Genomic DNA, 17,387 nt, shown 5'->3' with positions numbered 1-17,387 from the left:
CTATTAGTGTTGCATGCTGGGTTGTTAATCTACTTGGTTTTGTAATTTTTGGGTATAAACTACATCTATATAATGTGTTAATAAACTCCTCAGTTGCTGTGTGCTTGTTAGGATTCAACAAATCTATATTAAAGTCACCACATATAAACATTAATTTATGACTTATTGACGAGTAATTTTCTTCCAGCCAGGTATGCTCTTCCAGAACTGTTCAGTCTCCAGCCTTGGTGGGTCTGCTCTCATGTTATTACCCTGCCACTTAGAATACACTTTAGATGGCTCAGTGGAGAACATTTGGTTTATTCTCCTGGCTTCAACTTCTCTGTTGTACCTCTTCAGCCAGGTGGCCAGAGCTGCGAGCCTTTGCTTGGCAGTCTCCAAGGCCTCAGGTATGGACAGTGAGTTGTACTTAGGTACCCCTTTGTTCATCACGCCTTTCTGCAATTCCGATAGCTGGCTAACTTCTCTCCTTGCTGCCTTGATCTTGGTCTCCAACCTCCTTCTCCATGGAGGATACTGCTCCTTATGGTCAAGGACCACGGTTGCTATGGTGTATATCAGCTTGTTGGTTTCAGTGATGGTCATAGTAGGGATTGTTCTTAGTGCTGCATTCCCATCCTCTAGTAGACTTTCAGAAGGCATTTCACGTAGTCTTGGTAATCGGCCACGGAAGTTCCAGGTGTCCATCTTGCTTGGGTTGAGGAAATCCTCAAAGTATTCTTTCCACCATCTGACGATGTCCCCAGTTGAGGTCAACAGCTGCCCACCTCTACTGTAAACAGTTTTGGCAGGTCACTGCTTCCCCCTCCTGAGGCGCCGGACGGTTTGCCAGAATTTCTTCATGGCTGATCGATAGTCCCTCTCTATGGCCTCACTGAACTCTTCCCAGACCCGAGTTTTTGCCTCCACAACCACCCGGGCTGCAGTCCGCTTGGCCTGCTGGTACCTGTCAGCTGCCTCAGGTGTCCCACAAGCCAACCAGGCTCAAAAGGACTCCTTCTTCAGCTTGACGGCATCCCTTACTTCCGGTGTCCACCACCGGATTCAGGGATTGCCGCCGTGACAGGCACCAGAGACCTTACGGCCACAGCTCCAAACGGCTGCATTGACAATGGAGGCGGAGAACATGGTCCACTTGGACTCAATGTCTCCAACCTCCCCCGGGATCTGGTCAAAGCTCTGCTGGAGGTGGAAGTTGAAGATCTCTCTGACAGGGAATTCTGCTAAACGTTCCCAACAGACCCTCACAATACGTTTGGGTCTGCCGAGCCTGTCCAGCTTCCTCCCCCACCATCGGATCCAGCTCAACACCAGGTGGTGATCAGATGACAGCTGCGCCCCTCTCTTCACTCGAGTGTCTAAAACATACGGCAGGAGGTCAGATGAAACAACCACAAAGTCGATCATTGACCTCCGGCCTAGTGTGTCCTGGTGCTACATGCGTTGATGGACACCCTTATGCTTGAACATGGTGTTCATTATGGACAAACTGTGACTAGCACAGAAGTCCAATAACAAAACACCTCTCGTGTTCAGATTGGGGGCCTGGCTCCAGGGTGGGGGCCCGGCTGCGCCATGCCGGGCGATGGCACGGTCGTTGATAGAATTTCTATTCATAAGGGCTTTTTGTATAGTAGCATTAATCTATTCTCTCTCTCTCTGTCTCTCTCTCTCTCCAGGAAATGCTTGGATAATTCATATAGGTTTGGGAAACTATATATGCAATATATCTATATCTATATATATCTTATCTATATCTAACGTTATTTAGGACTATCAATGTAACTAAATCTAGCATTATCTAACTATGTAACTAATTTTATCTATTTCTCTATGTAACTTACTATCTAGCTATCTATTGATCTATCTCTCTATCTACAGTGATTCTCCATGAAATACACAATCTGCTACAACACTACTAATTCTCAAAGAAACTAACAGCAACAACAGCAACAAACCAACCTGCTCTGCAAAGACAGATTCAAATGAATGCCACTAAATAGGGATATCCCTGAACACACTCAATCCAAAGTGATTTACTTGACAAACCGAACCAATCAGTTGATTTGTATGATGTCCGAGGCACTCAACTGCTTTCAACGTCACTCAAGTGCTTCGAACGTCACTATTCACATGACCAAAAAACGCCTCGGCACAGTGGTTCAATACAATTGCTTCATGAGCTACTGTGCTTGTGTTGGAGCCTCAGGTGTCAGAAGACTATCACTAGGCATAGCCTGAGCGCTGACATCAACCGCCCACCATATTTCCTCCCTGTGGGTCTCTGATTGGAGGAGGATGGGGGCCGCTCCTCTCTCATGCATGCGGTCAGCTGTGTGTTTACATACGGTGCTTGTGATGCGAAGATGCAGACATTTAACCAATCATGGTCGACTGCTCTGCGCACACGCACTGCCCCCCCACATTCCTGGTACTTGATTTTAGTCCTACCTCCTAAGGGGTGCTGACATTTAGCTCCCAGAATGCATCTCCAATGCGGGTGAACCGTAGTGGAGACGAGCGCAAGGCCCGTGATGAGCACTACTCGGCACAACGCGTTTCCCTTGGTTCCTATAATGGAAAAATGTCTTGTGACTGAAGTACGTAATGCTCAGAACGTAGTGCGTGGTCATCACAAGCTTTGGCTGCTACCACACATCAGCCCGTGAGTTGATGATGGAGTATCTGCTTTGTCAGTTTTCAGTATTGTGATCTCAACGCAGTTGCACTAGTGAAATAACCATAATATCCAGGTAGACACCTTCACAGTGCCAGCAAATTTTTATATTGTGATATTGCAAAATTACAAATATTTGTACATCCCTAGTCACAGTACTTATTTTAAGATATTAATTATCTTTAATACATTCAAGTGTGTGTCTGCTTCAGAACGCCATCCAATCACAAATGCCATTGATGGGACGAATCAGTGGTGGCAGAGTCCAAGCATCAAGAATGGACAACAGTTTCATTGGATCACCATCACACTGGACCTAAAACAGGTAACATGCTCCCGCCAGGTGTCCAGGTAAGGCACCAGAGGAGACGCCTGCTGCATCTCAGGCAGAGGACTGTTCTTCCCTCATGGATTAACATGTTAGCTCACTATTTCACATGATGCCAGATCTGTTGGTACTTCAAAAATCTTGTTGCCACGGCAACACGTCCATAATCTCAAACCCCTCACATTTAAAGGGGCTCGGAGCAGGAAGCGACTCACTGACATTGGAGCGATTATCATAAGACACATTTAAAGAAAACAGAGAGATCAGTGGGAGATCGATGGGGCCCTGTGACCCATCCCAGCCTGTTGTTCATCAGATGGTACCGTGTCAGTCAGGAGGGAAGCACTGAAGTGGACTGTTAGTGCCTCATATTAGGGGCCAGCCAAAGAGGGGCCGTGCTCTGACCGCCACTCGGTGTGCACTGACTTGAGTCTCCTCACAAGCTGCGCCTTCTTATATATGTTTGGTGATGTTAGGAAAGAGCGCTGTTTGTCGAGCTGTTCTGAAAGTGTACGTGGCTCTGAAACAGTTCCTCAGTGTTCATAGTCTGCCTTCTTCCTGTGTGCTGTAAAAGCAAAGGGAATTCATTGATCTGATCTTTCCCAGGTTCTCACTGAAGATAATGCACAGATTACACATGCACCGCCATATCAGAGCAGTGGACAAGCAGTCGTGGCCATGTTAAGGATTTAAATGGGATACATTCATTTGTCAGCCACTGTTGGGGGTGGCTGTGGTTCAGGAGGTAGAGCGGGTTGTTCCCTAACCGGAGGATTAGCAATTCGATTCCTGGCTTGTCCAGTCAACATGTTGAAGTGTCCTTGAGCAACTGAACTCCCAGTTGTGTGAATATGTGAGCGTTTGGGAGTGTGAATGGCCAAATAGTGTGAAAGTGCTTTGAGTGTGCTGTAAAGCATAGAAAGGCGCTATACAAGTATAAGACCATTTACTGTTTTCCTCCATCTCACCACTTTGTCACCACCATTGCAGAGGTACCTTACTTATGAATTAACTCTTTAACCGCCTCTTGGCCTCCAGAAGATGTTTTCTCTCATTCTGACAGACTGCGCTCTCACTTTAGACATCTGTCTATAGCTGACCAGCAACCAGCTGATCGTGGTTTCAGCTGTTGACACATGGTCTAGTCACTGACCACAACAACGTGCGCTGATCTTGCATGACTGAATCCAGCTTTTCTAATCCACAATACATGTAGGGGTAGAAGAACCAAAATATCTAGATAGCCCCCCCACTGACTGTGGCACAGACAAAGATGTTTACAGTAACCAGGAGATTTATATGTAATGAGTATTTCTGTCTATCCAGATTTTTCAGGTCGCCTATGTGATCATCAAGGCAGCTAACGCTCCTCGACCAGGTGAGACCAGGCTGACGAATTGCATCCCACATGTACACTTTAATTGTTTCAAACAATCTGACTGAACTGTCTGTCTCTCAGGTAACTGGGTTTTGGAGCGATCGCTGGATGGTGTGACCTTTGACCCCTGGCAGTTTTATGCCATCAGTGACTCTGAGTGTTTGACTCGTTACAATATCACACCAAGACTTGGTGCTCCGACCTACAAGAGCGACACCGAGGTCATCTGTACATCATATTACTCCAAACTGAACCCCCTGGAGCACGGAGAGGTGAGAAAGGCTGTCTGTCTGTCTATCTAACCTGTATATGTCTCTCTCTGCACCTGTCTGATATGTACCTGTCTCTCTTATCTACCTGTCTGTCTCTCAGATCCACACCTCTCTGATTAATGGCCGACCCAGTTCTGAAGATTTGTCATCTGACCTCCTAAACTTTACGTCAGCTCGTTACATCAGACTCAGACTTCAGCGAATCAGAACACTGAATGCCGATCTGATGACGCTTAGTGTCCGTGACCCCCGAGAGGTCGACCCCATTGTTACCCGGAGGGTGAGACGGCCCGCAGAGAGAAAGAAATTTTTAATGATATAGTTGTAGATGGACAAAATGATTTAGCTTGTTTATTTGTTTGTCTCAGTATTATTATTCCATCAAGGACATCTCTGTGGGCGGGATGTGCATCTGTTATGGACACGCTCAGAGCTGCCCACTTGACCCTGTCACCAAGGTAACGAGTACATCTGCACACCTATACAGTGTTCTGATTGGTGATACAAATGTTTCCATGGACTTTATCCTGTGTGTGCATGCAGAAGCTGCAGTGTGTGTGTGAACACAATACCTGTGGGGAGAACTGTAATGAATGTTGCCCCGGTTACCACCAGCAGCCATGGCAACCAGGAACAGTCGCCAAGGGAAACACCTGTGAAAGTAAGAGATGGAATGGGCAGAAATGTAGGCAGGCCTTTCACTCCATTTCTGACTGTGTTTTGTTATTGTCATTGTTTCAACACACCCGTCTACTTCTCGCCTGTCTGCCACTCAGAGTGTAACTGTCACAGCAAAGCAGTTGACTGCTTCTACAATCAAACCGTCTCCGAACTCTTTCTGAGTTTAAACTCTCACGGCGTTCGTCAGGGAGGTGGAGTTTGTATCGACTGTCAAGAAAATACAGCTGGCATCAATTGTGAGACCTGCAGAGATGGGTACTACAGACCCGCTGAGGTACACACAAATACTGCAAATAATACCACAGACCCACTGAGGTACGCACAAATACTGCAAATAATACTACAGGCCTGCTGAAGTATGCACAAATACTGCAAATAATACCACAGACCCGCTGAGCTACGCACAAATACTGCAAACACCACAGACCCGCTGAGGTACGCACAAATACTGCAAATAATACCACAGACCTGCTGAGGTACATACAATTACTGCAAATAATACCACAGACCCGCTGAGGTACGCACAAATACTGCAAATAATACCACAGACCCGCTGAGGTACGCACAAATACTGCAAATTCAGTCTGAAATTCAGATTCAAAATTAACTCAGTTCATGTTTTAGAGCCAAAAATACTTGATTTTACTTTGTGCGTGTTGTGTGTTTATGTTTGCGTGCCTCTGTGTGTGTGTGTGTGTGTGTGTGTGTGCGTGTGTGTGTGTGTATAGGTCTCTCCGTACTCAGACTTTCCGTGTGTCGAGTGTAACTGTGACCTGAGAGGGTCAAAGTTGACAGTCTGTGCCAGACACAGCACACAGCCAGGTTAGTGTTGTTGTTCTTGATCTACTCTGTGTATTGCCAGTAAAGATGTGCTGAGGCTCTCACTAAGTTTGTGTGTCCAGGTGTGTCTGCAGGTCAGTGTGTGTGTCGGAAGGGCTTTGCAGGTCAACAGTGTGATCGTTGTGCATTTGGATACAGAGATTTTCCTCAGTGTGTTCACTGTAAGTGCAACCTGTCTGGCAGCACCAACTCCGACCCCTGCAGCCCCTGCACCTGCAAGGTAAGCAGTGATGTCATAGGGGGTGGGGTTACCTACAGCTTCATGCATTAATGGCTTTAATATCACAGGACAAACCTGAGTCTTGCCTGTGTGTGCTGATGTCACCTAATTTCTTCTTCTCTCCTCCTCAGGTGAATGTGATGGGGGCTCACTGTGATCTGTGTAAACCAGGGTTCTACAACCTGCAGGAGAAAAATCCACTTGGTTGCACCGATTGTTTTTGCTTTGGTGTGTCTGACGTCTGTGAGAGCTCCACCTGGCTTACAGCTCAGGTAACACATGTGTACAGATAAACACACCTCTGCAGAGGTAACACACACTGAGCTTTATAGATACACATCTGTATTCAGATAAGACATGATAATATTTGATCATTTCTGATATTTTTGCTCAGGTGTTTCATACAGATTCTTGGCTCCGCCCCTCTCAGTCCCTCTATATCACCCATGGCAACGAACTCCCCATTCTTGGAAACACCCCCTCTGGCCACACCCACCAACTGCTCTCATGGGTGGCGCCCATCAATTTCCTTGGCAACAAGGTCAGCTATCATTTCCATATTTGCTCATAATGCCATCAATCATTAAAGAAATAACCTGCCTCCTTGTCTGTCTGTCTTTTCATTTTTCATATGTCCCTTTGCCTTTCTATGTTGCTAGCTGGCGTCTTACGGAGGTTATCTGAACTACTCGGTGGTTTATGACATCCTATTGGACAATAAAGACCGCTCTCTCCCTGCCCACTCTGACATCATTATTGAGGTTTAGAAAAAGTTTCAGATTAAAAACTACAAACATCGTTTTTATAGACGACAACACCCAAACTGCTCCCCACTTTTATTCTGTCTTGTTTTCAGGGTAACGGCCGGGCTCTTCGTCTCTCGCCTCCTTTCCTCCTCTTCCTCACTCCGCTGACCAAAACTTTGGTTGGCGTGGCGATCAACCCACACGGATTTGTGGATGATCAGACAGGTGTTCGGGTTTCTCGTGATGACCTCCTCTCAGCCCTGGCTAGTGTGACGTCTCTGACAGTCAGAGTACACCTGAACACCTCCACCAACGGGCCAATACGGTAGAGAATGTTTTTTGATTGGATCTAATGTGAAACAATCTCATTACATGTCATAAAGTCAGTTAGCAGGAAAAAAACTCTTGAACCAGCGCTTCCTCAAACAGAGATGAGGTGGACCTGGAAGGCTTTGTCAGAGACCGCTGGGGCTAAAAATGCTCTGCAGTGACACCATGTGTGGATGAGGTTCTTTCTGAGGTATTGAAGACCTGGCATTGTTGGATCTGGGTCAATGACCCAGAATCAGACATGGGAACCCCTCAGGATTCTCCAGGGGAATCTGAATAGAAATCATAGTGAATGCTACTGATGAATCCAATGAACATGCCTGTTTGTCTGTTTCTCTGCTTATCTGTCAGTCTCAGTTCAGTATCTCTCGATGTTGCTGACCCTGGATCAGTTTCTGGCCTTCAGGCAGTTGCGGTGGAAACATGTGAATGTCCATGGGGTTACAGCGGCACTTCCTGTGAGGTCAGCACTCCACTGCATTTAACCCTTTGAGCTTTGTAGCTTAACATCATTGGCTGGTACTTCAGTTCTGTCAGTATTGCTACTACCGTTAGTTCTGCTAATACTGTCAGTGGTGTTAATTTTGTGTGTGTACCATTGCTACAGATACTGAACTCAATCAAATGACTTTTCTATGCATTTTTGCGCATGTTTATTAGTTTTTCTACATCATGTGTGTTGTAGGTGTGTCTCCCAGGTTTTTACAGAGTAGGAGGAGTTTTATTTGGAGGAAACTGTGTGCAGTGTGAGTGTAATGATCATGCCACCGAGTGCGACATCAACGGAGTTTGTTTGGTGAGTTTTAATAAAACAGTCAAAGTAACATAAGTGTTAGGATTGCACCAGCAGGAGCGATAAACAAACAGCTGACACACTGGTTACTGTTTGTTATAGTATTTTATTAAAGCACTTGCATTTTATTACAGTATTACATTACTTTATTACAGTCAGTGTTTTATTTCAGTGTTATAGTGTTTGTGTTTTGTTTCCTTTTCAGTGCTACAGTATTTTATTATAGTGTTACAGAATTTTGCATGTGTTACAGTGTTTTATTAGTGTTGTGGTGTTTTCTTACAGTTGATTACACTTTATCGAATAACTCATACTGTTAATCATCTAAATCTGTTACCATGGTCAGCTGACCTGTTTCTCTGTCTGACCTGTCCATCTCTCAGGGGTGTACCCATAACACTACAGGTCCTAACTGCGGACAGTGTCTACCTGGTTTCTATGGCGATGCTACCGAGGGGACAACAGATGACTGTCAGGTCTGTCCGTGCCCTCTGACAGAGCCATCCAACAGGTGTGTTTCTTCATCCCTGATTTTAAACAAAAAAAACTTTGTTTTACAGAAATCTTGACAGTGGCTGAGTGTAAATTTGTGTGTATTTTAGCTTCAGCCTCACCTGTGTGCTGGAGGCACCTGGTCAGGTGTCATGTGACCAGTGTCAGGAAGGATATGCTGGGACCAACTGTGAGAGGTGAGAATGACTGACAGGCTGATGGACCAATCAGTGTACAGGAGAACCAGATGTAACACCTGTGTGTCTCTCTCTCCAGGTGTGCCAGTGGTTACTACGGTAACCCACAGGTGGTGGGCGGGGCCTGTGTTCCCTGCGCATGTAATGGTAACGTGAACATCAGTGAGGCGGGACACTGTGACACTATCACTGGGGAGTGTCTGCGTTGCCTTGGCAACACAACTGGGAAGCACTGTGATGTCTGTCGGCCTGGTTACTACGGAGATGCCGTGAATGCCAAGGACTGTCGGGGTAAGAGACATATGCACCTGCTTTGAGAGAATAATACTTAGACTGAGTTTCTCCCTCGGTTTGGTCCCGGAGGCTCAGTGGTAGACCCTCCCATCAGACTGAGCCAGGTGATGACTGCCCCAGTTCTCACTCATGGTGCTGCACCTCAAATAATGCAACTGTAAATAAATCACCATATTTGTTTAGATTCTGTGACTTTGTGTTTTAAAGGTTCAGGTTTGGCTGCAGCACTTGAAGCTGATTGGTTGGTTTGAGCTGCATCTGAAATATTTAACTGGATTCTAGTGAAGGTTCAACAGGTTCAGGAACAAAAGTCAGTCTGCTGGTAGAGACAGTGTTATCAACAACCTTCACTTTTTACAGACACAACATTTTTAGACGGCTGAGCACACACACACACTCAGGGTGGTGTGTACGGTAGCAGTAATGTTGGTCTTTACAAATCCAGATTAGATTCAGCCTCTGACCTTCATGCTCTGCAGTCACATGACTGTGTATGTTTGTATGTCCTGACATCTACTGGTGAAATCACTGAACTGCAGGCAGACAATCACTCACTGATCAGTCATTAAGAAAAAGCTTTAGTATCAAATAAACAAGAAGCCACTGTAAGGTCACTAAAGGTCACTACAGATTATTAAAGGTCAATAAATTTTTACATCTTTTTATTTGTTTTTGTCCAAATTGTGACTCAGTTTCATATGCCTGAGCACCAAAATGTATGTTAATTTCAGGATACTTTTCACTAAAAAATGATTTTAAAGTGTCTTTTTGTTCGATAAGTATATTTATAATTTTTAATTTTATGTTTTGATGTCTAGTTGCCTGATAATCTGATGAATCACATTAACTTTCACTATAAATGGTGTTATAAATTTATAAAGTTATTCATATTCTGAGTGATATTAATGCTCAGTTACACCTTAAACGCATAAGCAAAGACTGGGAACTCTCTAAAAGGCACAATATGAACAGAAACATTTTAACTCTTTAAAAACTGAAGGACAATGCTTTGCAGCATGTAGGCATGGCCTCATCACAGCAGGCAGGGCTTTAGTGTCAGACTGACAACGGGCAGGTCTCTTTCTCTCTCCCTCTCTTTCAGAGTGCGGCTGTGATGTTAGTGGGGCCTTCTCCAGTTTGTGTGATGTCACAACGGGTCAGTGCTCATGCAGAGAAAACGTGATGGGGCGCACCTGTGACCGCTGCCAAGTGAGACACACTCACTCACACAGTAACATAAATATGTGTTAAATTCCAGACAAGACCTCATGCAGTCCTTTCATGATCCTCAGCAGGTGAGGTTTGCTCTGTTGTCTTATTGTTTCTGTGTAAATTATGTAAATGTTATTTGTTTGTTTATTTTTTAGTCTGGATTTTTTGGGCTTCTGAGTGGGCGGGGCTGCCAGGCCTGTGGCTGTAATCGGACGGGCTCTGTTAATCAGTCATGTGATGAGGAGGGACAGTGCCAGTGTGAGCAGGGTATTACTGGACACAAGTGTGACTGCTGTAGTCACGGTTACTATGGTTTCCATGGCAATGGCTGCACAGGTAGATAAACAGAAGACGTAAAGATCAGTCTCGTTGCTGAATGGTGGACCCTCTTCTCTGACTGGCTTTGATCTGTTCTTCTCCCAGCATGCACCTGTGATCACACTGGTGGGAACTGTGACCCAGTGAGCGGAGAGTGCATCTGCCCTGCCCATACAGACGGAGACACCTGTGACAGGTGTGAGAGAGGTTACTGGGGTCGTGACCCAACCACAGGCTGCAAGGTACATATACATGTACAAAAGGTATAAACACAAGCGCATAATTGCCACGGGAGATGTAGCCGCCCTCCTCACCCCAATTATTAAAAAAATGAACATTTTATTGATTAGTCATCAAATACATTGAAAAGCTAAATGAAATCTACAAAATATATCAAATGCTGACTGCTTCAGTTTCCAGCAGCCGGGAGTGTGGCTCCAGGGCAGGTGCCAGAGTTTTTGGTCCATCTGTGTCCTCAGTGTGCTGTGCACAACTGATTACTCACAGGTGTACTACATAGGTAAAACACAGTTTGTTCAGATTGCAGCATCATTAAAGCACAGGTGGCACTTCTGAGTACTGAAGCGTGCACTGTCTGTGGTGCATGGGCCTTCTCACTGGCATCAGGAGTCGTGCGCATTCACAAACCATCCTCTCGTTTTTAGGAAAAGGCTCTCAGGTTTCATTGTTCTGAAATAATTACAGACTATTGGAGTTATGATGATGCAAAGCTAGAGGCACCCAAGATTAAACATTAAATGGAAACAACATGCCATGGGCTTTTTAACCATAATACCAGTTGAGCCAGGCTAGCTGTTATTAGCCATTGTTTGCAATACCAGTTTAAAACAACACATTATAGACACTGTAGTTTGTCCAACTTTCTGAGTCGAAAATCCGATTTCAGGGGGTGTTCCAGTTGAATTTTACAACTGGGAAGTGGGAAATCCTGGCTTCCCAATTCAAACCAAATACAGGGCTCTATTGTCATGGCACCATTGGAATCTGTTTGTACCACTGTGGGGCAAGAGGCGTGATAGCGATCAGGCTGCACAGTGCAGTTTTGGTGCTCATTTGATAGACTGTGACAGGTGTGACCTACTAACCTTCTGCTCTCTCTGCAGCCATGCAGCTGCAGTGCAGCAGGAAGCTCCACCCCTCAGTGTAATCTAACCAATGGGCAGTGTCACTGCAGAGAGGGATTCTTTGGCAAGTCATGTGACCAGTGTGCACCTGGTTACTATGGTTACCCAGCATGTTTGGCATGTGGCTGTGACGTGGCAGGAACAAATGAAACATTCTGTAACACAACGCTGGGAGTGTGCCACTGTCAAGACAGCGGAGAGTGTGTGTGCAAGGTAACGTGTGTGTTTAGTGACCACTGGTGGCAACTACAGGAAGCTACATTTTCTCTGTCACAAATTACACAAAGGTGTTGATCTTACTTTCAGTGTGTTCATATGTGTGTACACCCAGACAGGTGTGTCGGGTCGGCACTGTGAGGAGTGTGTTTCTGGTTGGTTTGGTCTGTCGGGCGAGAATCCAGATGGCTGTTTGCAGTGTTTCTGTTCAGGACTCAGTCAAGACTGTGAGGAGCAGGGAGGCCTCACCAGAGTACCTGTGAGTTTTTCTAGTACATGCATACTAAATCAGTATGTATGTATACATGTGAAACAACAGAATCTTCTTCTTCTTTCGGCTGTTCCCGTTAGGGGTCACCACAGCCAATCACCTGTTTCCATCTACATGTGAAACAACAGAGTACATGTTGGTATAAATACATTTATATACTGTGTCGTGGCAAGAGTGAGATACCAACTAAATTAATTCAGACGAACCAATACAATTCAAAGGATCATTTAATATTACAATTATTCTGAGTAGAGTAGTATTTAAACAGATACTCTTGTAGTTAGGGAACAGAGAACAGAGAACAGAGACTCTCCTCCTGCAATGAAATAGATAAAGCCTAAAGATTGTCGGAGCACCAGTCAGTCAGGTCAGGTCCTTTGTTATCAGTCCTGAGTCAGTCAGCCCCAGTCAGTCGTCTTCTCCCCAGCCGGCTGGGTCCCTAAAAGGTACCTCGTCTACTGTTTACTGCAGCATGGTCCTTCTCCTCGCTCCCCTGGCTCCCTCAGGCTCACTCCTCTTTATCAGCTCAGCCACTAGCTACTTCACCACAGCTGGACTTTTTCAGTCTTGACGTCTACCAGGGCCCCCCTTCTCACTCCATTCCGGGAAGACAGGAAGGTTGACTCCCAATGTTCTGGCAAAGGCCCTCACCAAGGAACATCTCTGACCATACTTGGGCTTTAACTAGGATTCTAAGTATTAATTATATAACCACTTACATAAGCCCATTGTCCACCTCACATGAACTTAATAAACTCATAATCACTCAGCTCTCCCTTTCACAAGCTAATACCAAATGAAGTCTATATGAGCTACATACTGTTCTATCACCTAATTCTTCTGGAATCTGATTTATTATTCACCACTACACCATACAAATACAAAATGCGCAATGCTTTAACGTCCAGCATATATCTAACCCTTGCCAATATCGATATATTTTTAGCTATTTTATGCTGAACATATCCCAGTTCGAAGGCAACCAGGTACTATTACCCAAAATGTGACTTAAGAGCACCTGATCACTCTGACACTGCTACATTAAGCCCAAACTGCTGGTTGACAGCACTTTGAAATGCCTTTGTGTATGAAAATGTGCTATACAAATAGACTTGCCTTGCTTTAATCTTACACTGTTTAAACAGGTTAGTAAGCCCTTCACATTGACTTACAGTGAGTAGTTTTAAAACTTTGCATAGCGTTTAGCCTGTTTTGTTGACTTACGGATAAAAACAATATCACTGTGTGCTATTGTGTGTACTTTACTGTGTAGTATATTGTGTGTATACTGTACAGCTGATGTCGTACGGTGGCCTGCTGTCTTATATCATCACCTTCTACGCTGAGGATGGCTTGGGCCTGTCCAATCAGGAGCCTCAGGTGCTAATGAGGGGCGGGTCTCTGAGGGAGCTTGTGATCTACACTGACATGGTTGCCCCTAGCATTGGCGTCAGGACTCAGCACGACATCAGGATGACAGAGGTGCATAGCAAGGAATCAAGGGAAACCAAAGAAAGAGGAATGTTTAAATACAGAGCCGTAGAGATGGTGTGTTTTTGTAGGCCAACCCTGAAGTTAGTGTCACCCCAGTTCCCTTGACAAAAAGCCAGTGGGATTTTTCCACAGACTTTTGTGTTATTGACAAACAGCGGTTTATAACACAGGTTTTGTTCAGCGAGATAATCTTCACAGGTGCTGGGCATGCAGAAATGCTGACTCAGCTCTAAACTTTAGGACTCACTATGACGGCACTCTGTAGAAAACCTGCAACAGTTTGTGTGTGTCTGTGTGTGTGTTACAGCACAATTGGAAGTACTTCAACTCAGTCTCAGAGAAGGCAGTGAGTCACGCCGACTTCATGTCCATCCTCAATAATGTTCAGTACATCATCATCAAGGCTTCAAATGGGACCAGACTGCAGCAGAGCAGGTACTTATACACAGATGCAGTACACATATGTGTGTGTGCAGTGCACTGTGTCTAGAAGTGTGTGCTCAACCAGATACAGTGTTACCCCTGGAATCTGAATGTCAGTGTGAGAAGATTTGTTGTTTTGTTAAGGATCACCAACATTACCATGGAGACAGCTGTGGAGGCACAGGAGGGGTCAGAGATCAGAGGGGGCGTAGCCAGACTGATTGAGTCCTGCGTCTGTCCACCTGGATACATGGGTCTGTCTTGCCAGGTAATGACGGTCACACCAATTGCTGTGTCACCATGGCAACAGCTGGTTTTACTGGTTTTACCATTTCACAAGTTATAAACAGCTTCACATGAAGAGAAGAATATGATCGACCAGGAAATATTTGATCGATCATCAGGTCAGGATCAATAAAGAGTGTTTGAACCTCTCTTACCTGCCTCTCTCTCTGACCTGTCTGTCTGCAGGAGTGTGCAGTGGGTTATTTCCGTCAGCCTCGGTCTGAGTTGATGTCGCAGAGTCAGAAGTCAATGTTTGTTCGTCCGTGTGTTCAGTGTCGTTGCAACAACCACAGTGACAGCTGCGACACAGAGACTGGTGACTGCCAGGTAACATGCTAACACATGCTAGCACAGGATAACCTGCCAAAGGACACATTTTAAATGAAGACTGGAGACTTGAGATAACGCAGAAAGCAGAAAGGAGTAGAAGTAAGTAAAAATAAGTAGAAGTCAAAGACTCAGTACAAGTCAGTAGATGTCAGAGGTCAGTCAAGTCAGAATTCAGTTCAATTCAGTTTTATTTGTTTAGCACCAAATCGCAACAAAAATGATCCCAAGGGCACTTTACAAAGAGAAAAACCCAACAAATCCCCCTGGAGCAAACACTTGGTGACAGAGGGGAAGAAAAACTCCTGCTGTCAGTCCCAGGAGTGCAAAGCAGGAGTTTCGTTACAATATGATCTTACATCAGTTCTCTCGGCCAGCGATCCCATGTTTGTGATAAATAAAAATATGCCACCATTTGATTTCAGTTCAATTCAGGGGCCTGCAATCAATATCAAATGATATTATGTACCCGCTTCACACAATTACATTTTTATTAACTCACAAATGCAACAAAGGTACATTTTTAAAATGTTATTTCACTCCTCTGTTCACTTTCAGGTGCTATTGAAACAGGTATACTGGTATACATACTTGAAGAAAAATATGGCCCGGTAAAAGGAGCCTGACGTTGCCTGTGGTGGAGGTCAGTAGAAACCAGCAAACTGACTTGTTTCTGTTTTTGTACAGGACTGTCAGCATCACACCAGTGGACGGAGCTGCGAGCACTGTGCCTCGGGGTATTATGGGAACGTGAGCGGCTCCATCAGTGACTGTTTGCTGTGTGCCTGCCCGCTGCGGGACAACAGGTGAACGTCATTCACTGAACAGATTCACTGACTTCTGTTTTATTTTGTTTTACTGACATTACCTGTGCCATCTAGCTTCAGCCCAACCTGTGTGTTAGAGGGAGTGTTTGGTGATTTTCACTGCACCGCCTGTCAAACGGGATATGAGGGGAGATACTGTGAGAGGTGAGTCTTTATGTCATACTCATGTAGAGTGAGGACATCACCACCATCAGGTGTACAACAGGTGACTGTGTGCTGTCATCCTGCAGGTGTTCTTCTGGTTACTATGGTAACCCCTCATTGTCGGGTGGGGTGTGTTCACGATGTAGCTGCAGTGGGTGGGGCTCCCTCCACCTGCCGTGTAACGCGCTGACCGGACAGTGTGAGTGCAAGGCTGGGGTCAGAGGTCGGTCATGTGACCAGTGTGAGGAGAGGCATATCCAGCGAGGAGGAGAGTGTGTGTGTGAGTACCAACAATGAACACACTGACACACATGTGCTCAAATGTTTTCAGAGCTGATGTATTCACTTGTTCTTAACTCCAGCGTGTAACAACGAGTGCACTGGTGTTTTGCTGCACAGTCTGGACAGACTGCACAACCACTTCCTATATGTCAACCTGAGTGAGCTTGACATGGTGCCTTACTGCCAGTTGGTGGCGCTGGAGAACCAGACCAGAGCCCTCCAGGTAAAAACACACATAAAGACTGATATTACAGATATTTATTGACCCCGAACACACTACCTGTGTGTGGGGGGGGTCTGCTGATGAACTCATTTGTTTCATTTCTCCTGCTGATGTTTCAGAATAATTATATCTTTGTATGACTGCATGAATGTTTGTGTGTTGCTTCCTGACCATAAAAGGTAAGGTTACCTGCTCTGTGTTGGTCCAGGTGGTGCTTGCCGAGAACAGCTCCATCACGTTTACACTGTCCAGAGCAGAAGATGAATTAAATCATTTGACCTCTGACCTCAGCACTTTACTGCAGCAGGTAGGCATTGTTGGCTTTGTTGAAGGGTCATTACACTCATTTCTCTTTGCTTCAGGGCTTTAGGAGCTTAACAAACCAGATTACAACGCAGTGCACGACAAACACAGAACAACACAGATTATAAAGCATTACAAACACAATATAATATCATTAGTAAATATACGGTACATTATATAATAAATCTGTGCACAGTATTGTTGGAGCTGGGTAATAAAGATTCATGTTTTCCTGCCTCTTGATTGGCCAGGTCACACGCCTTTCTAACAGCCTAGAGGAAGTGGATGTTTACACCAATTTCAGCCTCTCCCAGAGTGCACTGCTGCTGGGGAGCATTAGCAGCCTTCATGACAACATTCAGGGTAAACAACAGGAATGAAGACAATAAGTTCTTGACTAATGATGACATCATAGTGACGTCATAACCAGCAGGAAATAGTTTGTAATTAAAATGCTATAGCATGAACCAACTCTGACATCTGATCGGTGCAGTGCTGGAAATGGAGGTGGGGCATATGAATCACACCACAGAGGAGGAGCTCAGTTCAGCCAGTCAGACACATCTGGCATCCATTTTGGAAAGCATCAGAGCTGTCAATCTAATGGCCGCCAAGGCCACAGCTAATCAGGAGCTCAGGTAAAGGTTTAATAAATAAATGTGTATTAAT

At 45.1% G+C, this 17,387-nt stretch overlaps 1 protein-coding gene across 1 annotated transcript in view; it reads left to right on the top strand.

The window, feature by feature from the left end:
* lama1 (laminin, alpha 1) overlaps positions 1–17,387 on the top strand; it is a 58,825-nt gene that overhangs the window by 13,034 nt on the left and 28,404 nt on the right. Inside the window, exons 3-37 of the mRNA XM_020625481.1 lie at positions 2,890–3,002; positions 4,332–4,383; positions 4,465–4,655; positions 4,756–4,935; positions 5,024–5,113; positions 5,199–5,316; positions 5,432–5,610; positions 6,065–6,158; positions 6,239–6,396; positions 6,528–6,668; positions 6,791–6,937; positions 7,056–7,157; positions 7,253–7,467; positions 7,824–7,935; positions 8,158–8,268; positions 8,649–8,776; positions 8,868–8,954; positions 9,034–9,245; positions 10,351–10,457; positions 10,616–10,796; positions 10,884–11,020; positions 11,903–12,136; positions 12,255–12,485; positions 13,382–13,396; positions 13,707–13,892; positions 14,212–14,339; positions 14,472–14,595; positions 14,799–14,939; positions 15,627–15,745; positions 15,821–15,910; positions 15,997–16,190; positions 16,273–16,415; positions 16,624–16,722; positions 16,970–17,081; positions 17,212–17,356. Of these exons, the coding sequence (XP_020481137.1) occupies positions 2,890–3,002; positions 4,332–4,383; positions 4,465–4,655; positions 4,756–4,935; positions 5,024–5,113; positions 5,199–5,316; positions 5,432–5,610; positions 6,065–6,158; positions 6,239–6,396; positions 6,528–6,668; positions 6,791–6,937; positions 7,056–7,157; positions 7,253–7,467; positions 7,824–7,935; positions 8,158–8,268; positions 8,649–8,776; positions 8,868–8,954; positions 9,034–9,245; positions 10,351–10,457; positions 10,616–10,796; positions 10,884–11,020; positions 11,903–12,136; positions 12,255–12,485; positions 13,382–13,396; positions 13,707–13,892; positions 14,212–14,339; positions 14,472–14,595; positions 14,799–14,939; positions 15,627–15,745; positions 15,821–15,910; positions 15,997–16,190; positions 16,273–16,415; positions 16,624–16,722; positions 16,970–17,081; positions 17,212–17,356 (4,816 nt within the window). The remainder of the gene's footprint in view (positions 1–2,889; positions 3,003–4,331; positions 4,384–4,464; positions 4,656–4,755; positions 4,936–5,023; positions 5,114–5,198; positions 5,317–5,431; positions 5,611–6,064; positions 6,159–6,238; positions 6,397–6,527; positions 6,669–6,790; positions 6,938–7,055; positions 7,158–7,252; positions 7,468–7,823; positions 7,936–8,157; positions 8,269–8,648; positions 8,777–8,867; positions 8,955–9,033; positions 9,246–10,350; positions 10,458–10,615; positions 10,797–10,883; positions 11,021–11,902; positions 12,137–12,254; positions 12,486–13,381; positions 13,397–13,706; positions 13,893–14,211; positions 14,340–14,471; positions 14,596–14,798; positions 14,940–15,626; positions 15,746–15,820; positions 15,911–15,996; positions 16,191–16,272; positions 16,416–16,623; positions 16,723–16,969; positions 17,082–17,211; positions 17,357–17,387) is intronic.

This window comes from Monopterus albus, unplaced genomic scaffold (genome assembly GCF_001952655.1).
Source record: "Monopterus albus unplaced genomic scaffold, M_albus_1.0 scaffold355.1, whole genome shotgun sequence".
Classification (NCBI taxonomy): Eukaryota; Metazoa; Chordata; class Actinopteri; order Synbranchiformes; family Synbranchidae; genus Monopterus; species Monopterus albus.
The sequence above is the reverse complement of the archived record's forward strand: the minus strand, read 5'-3'. Positions and strand labels throughout refer to the sequence as shown.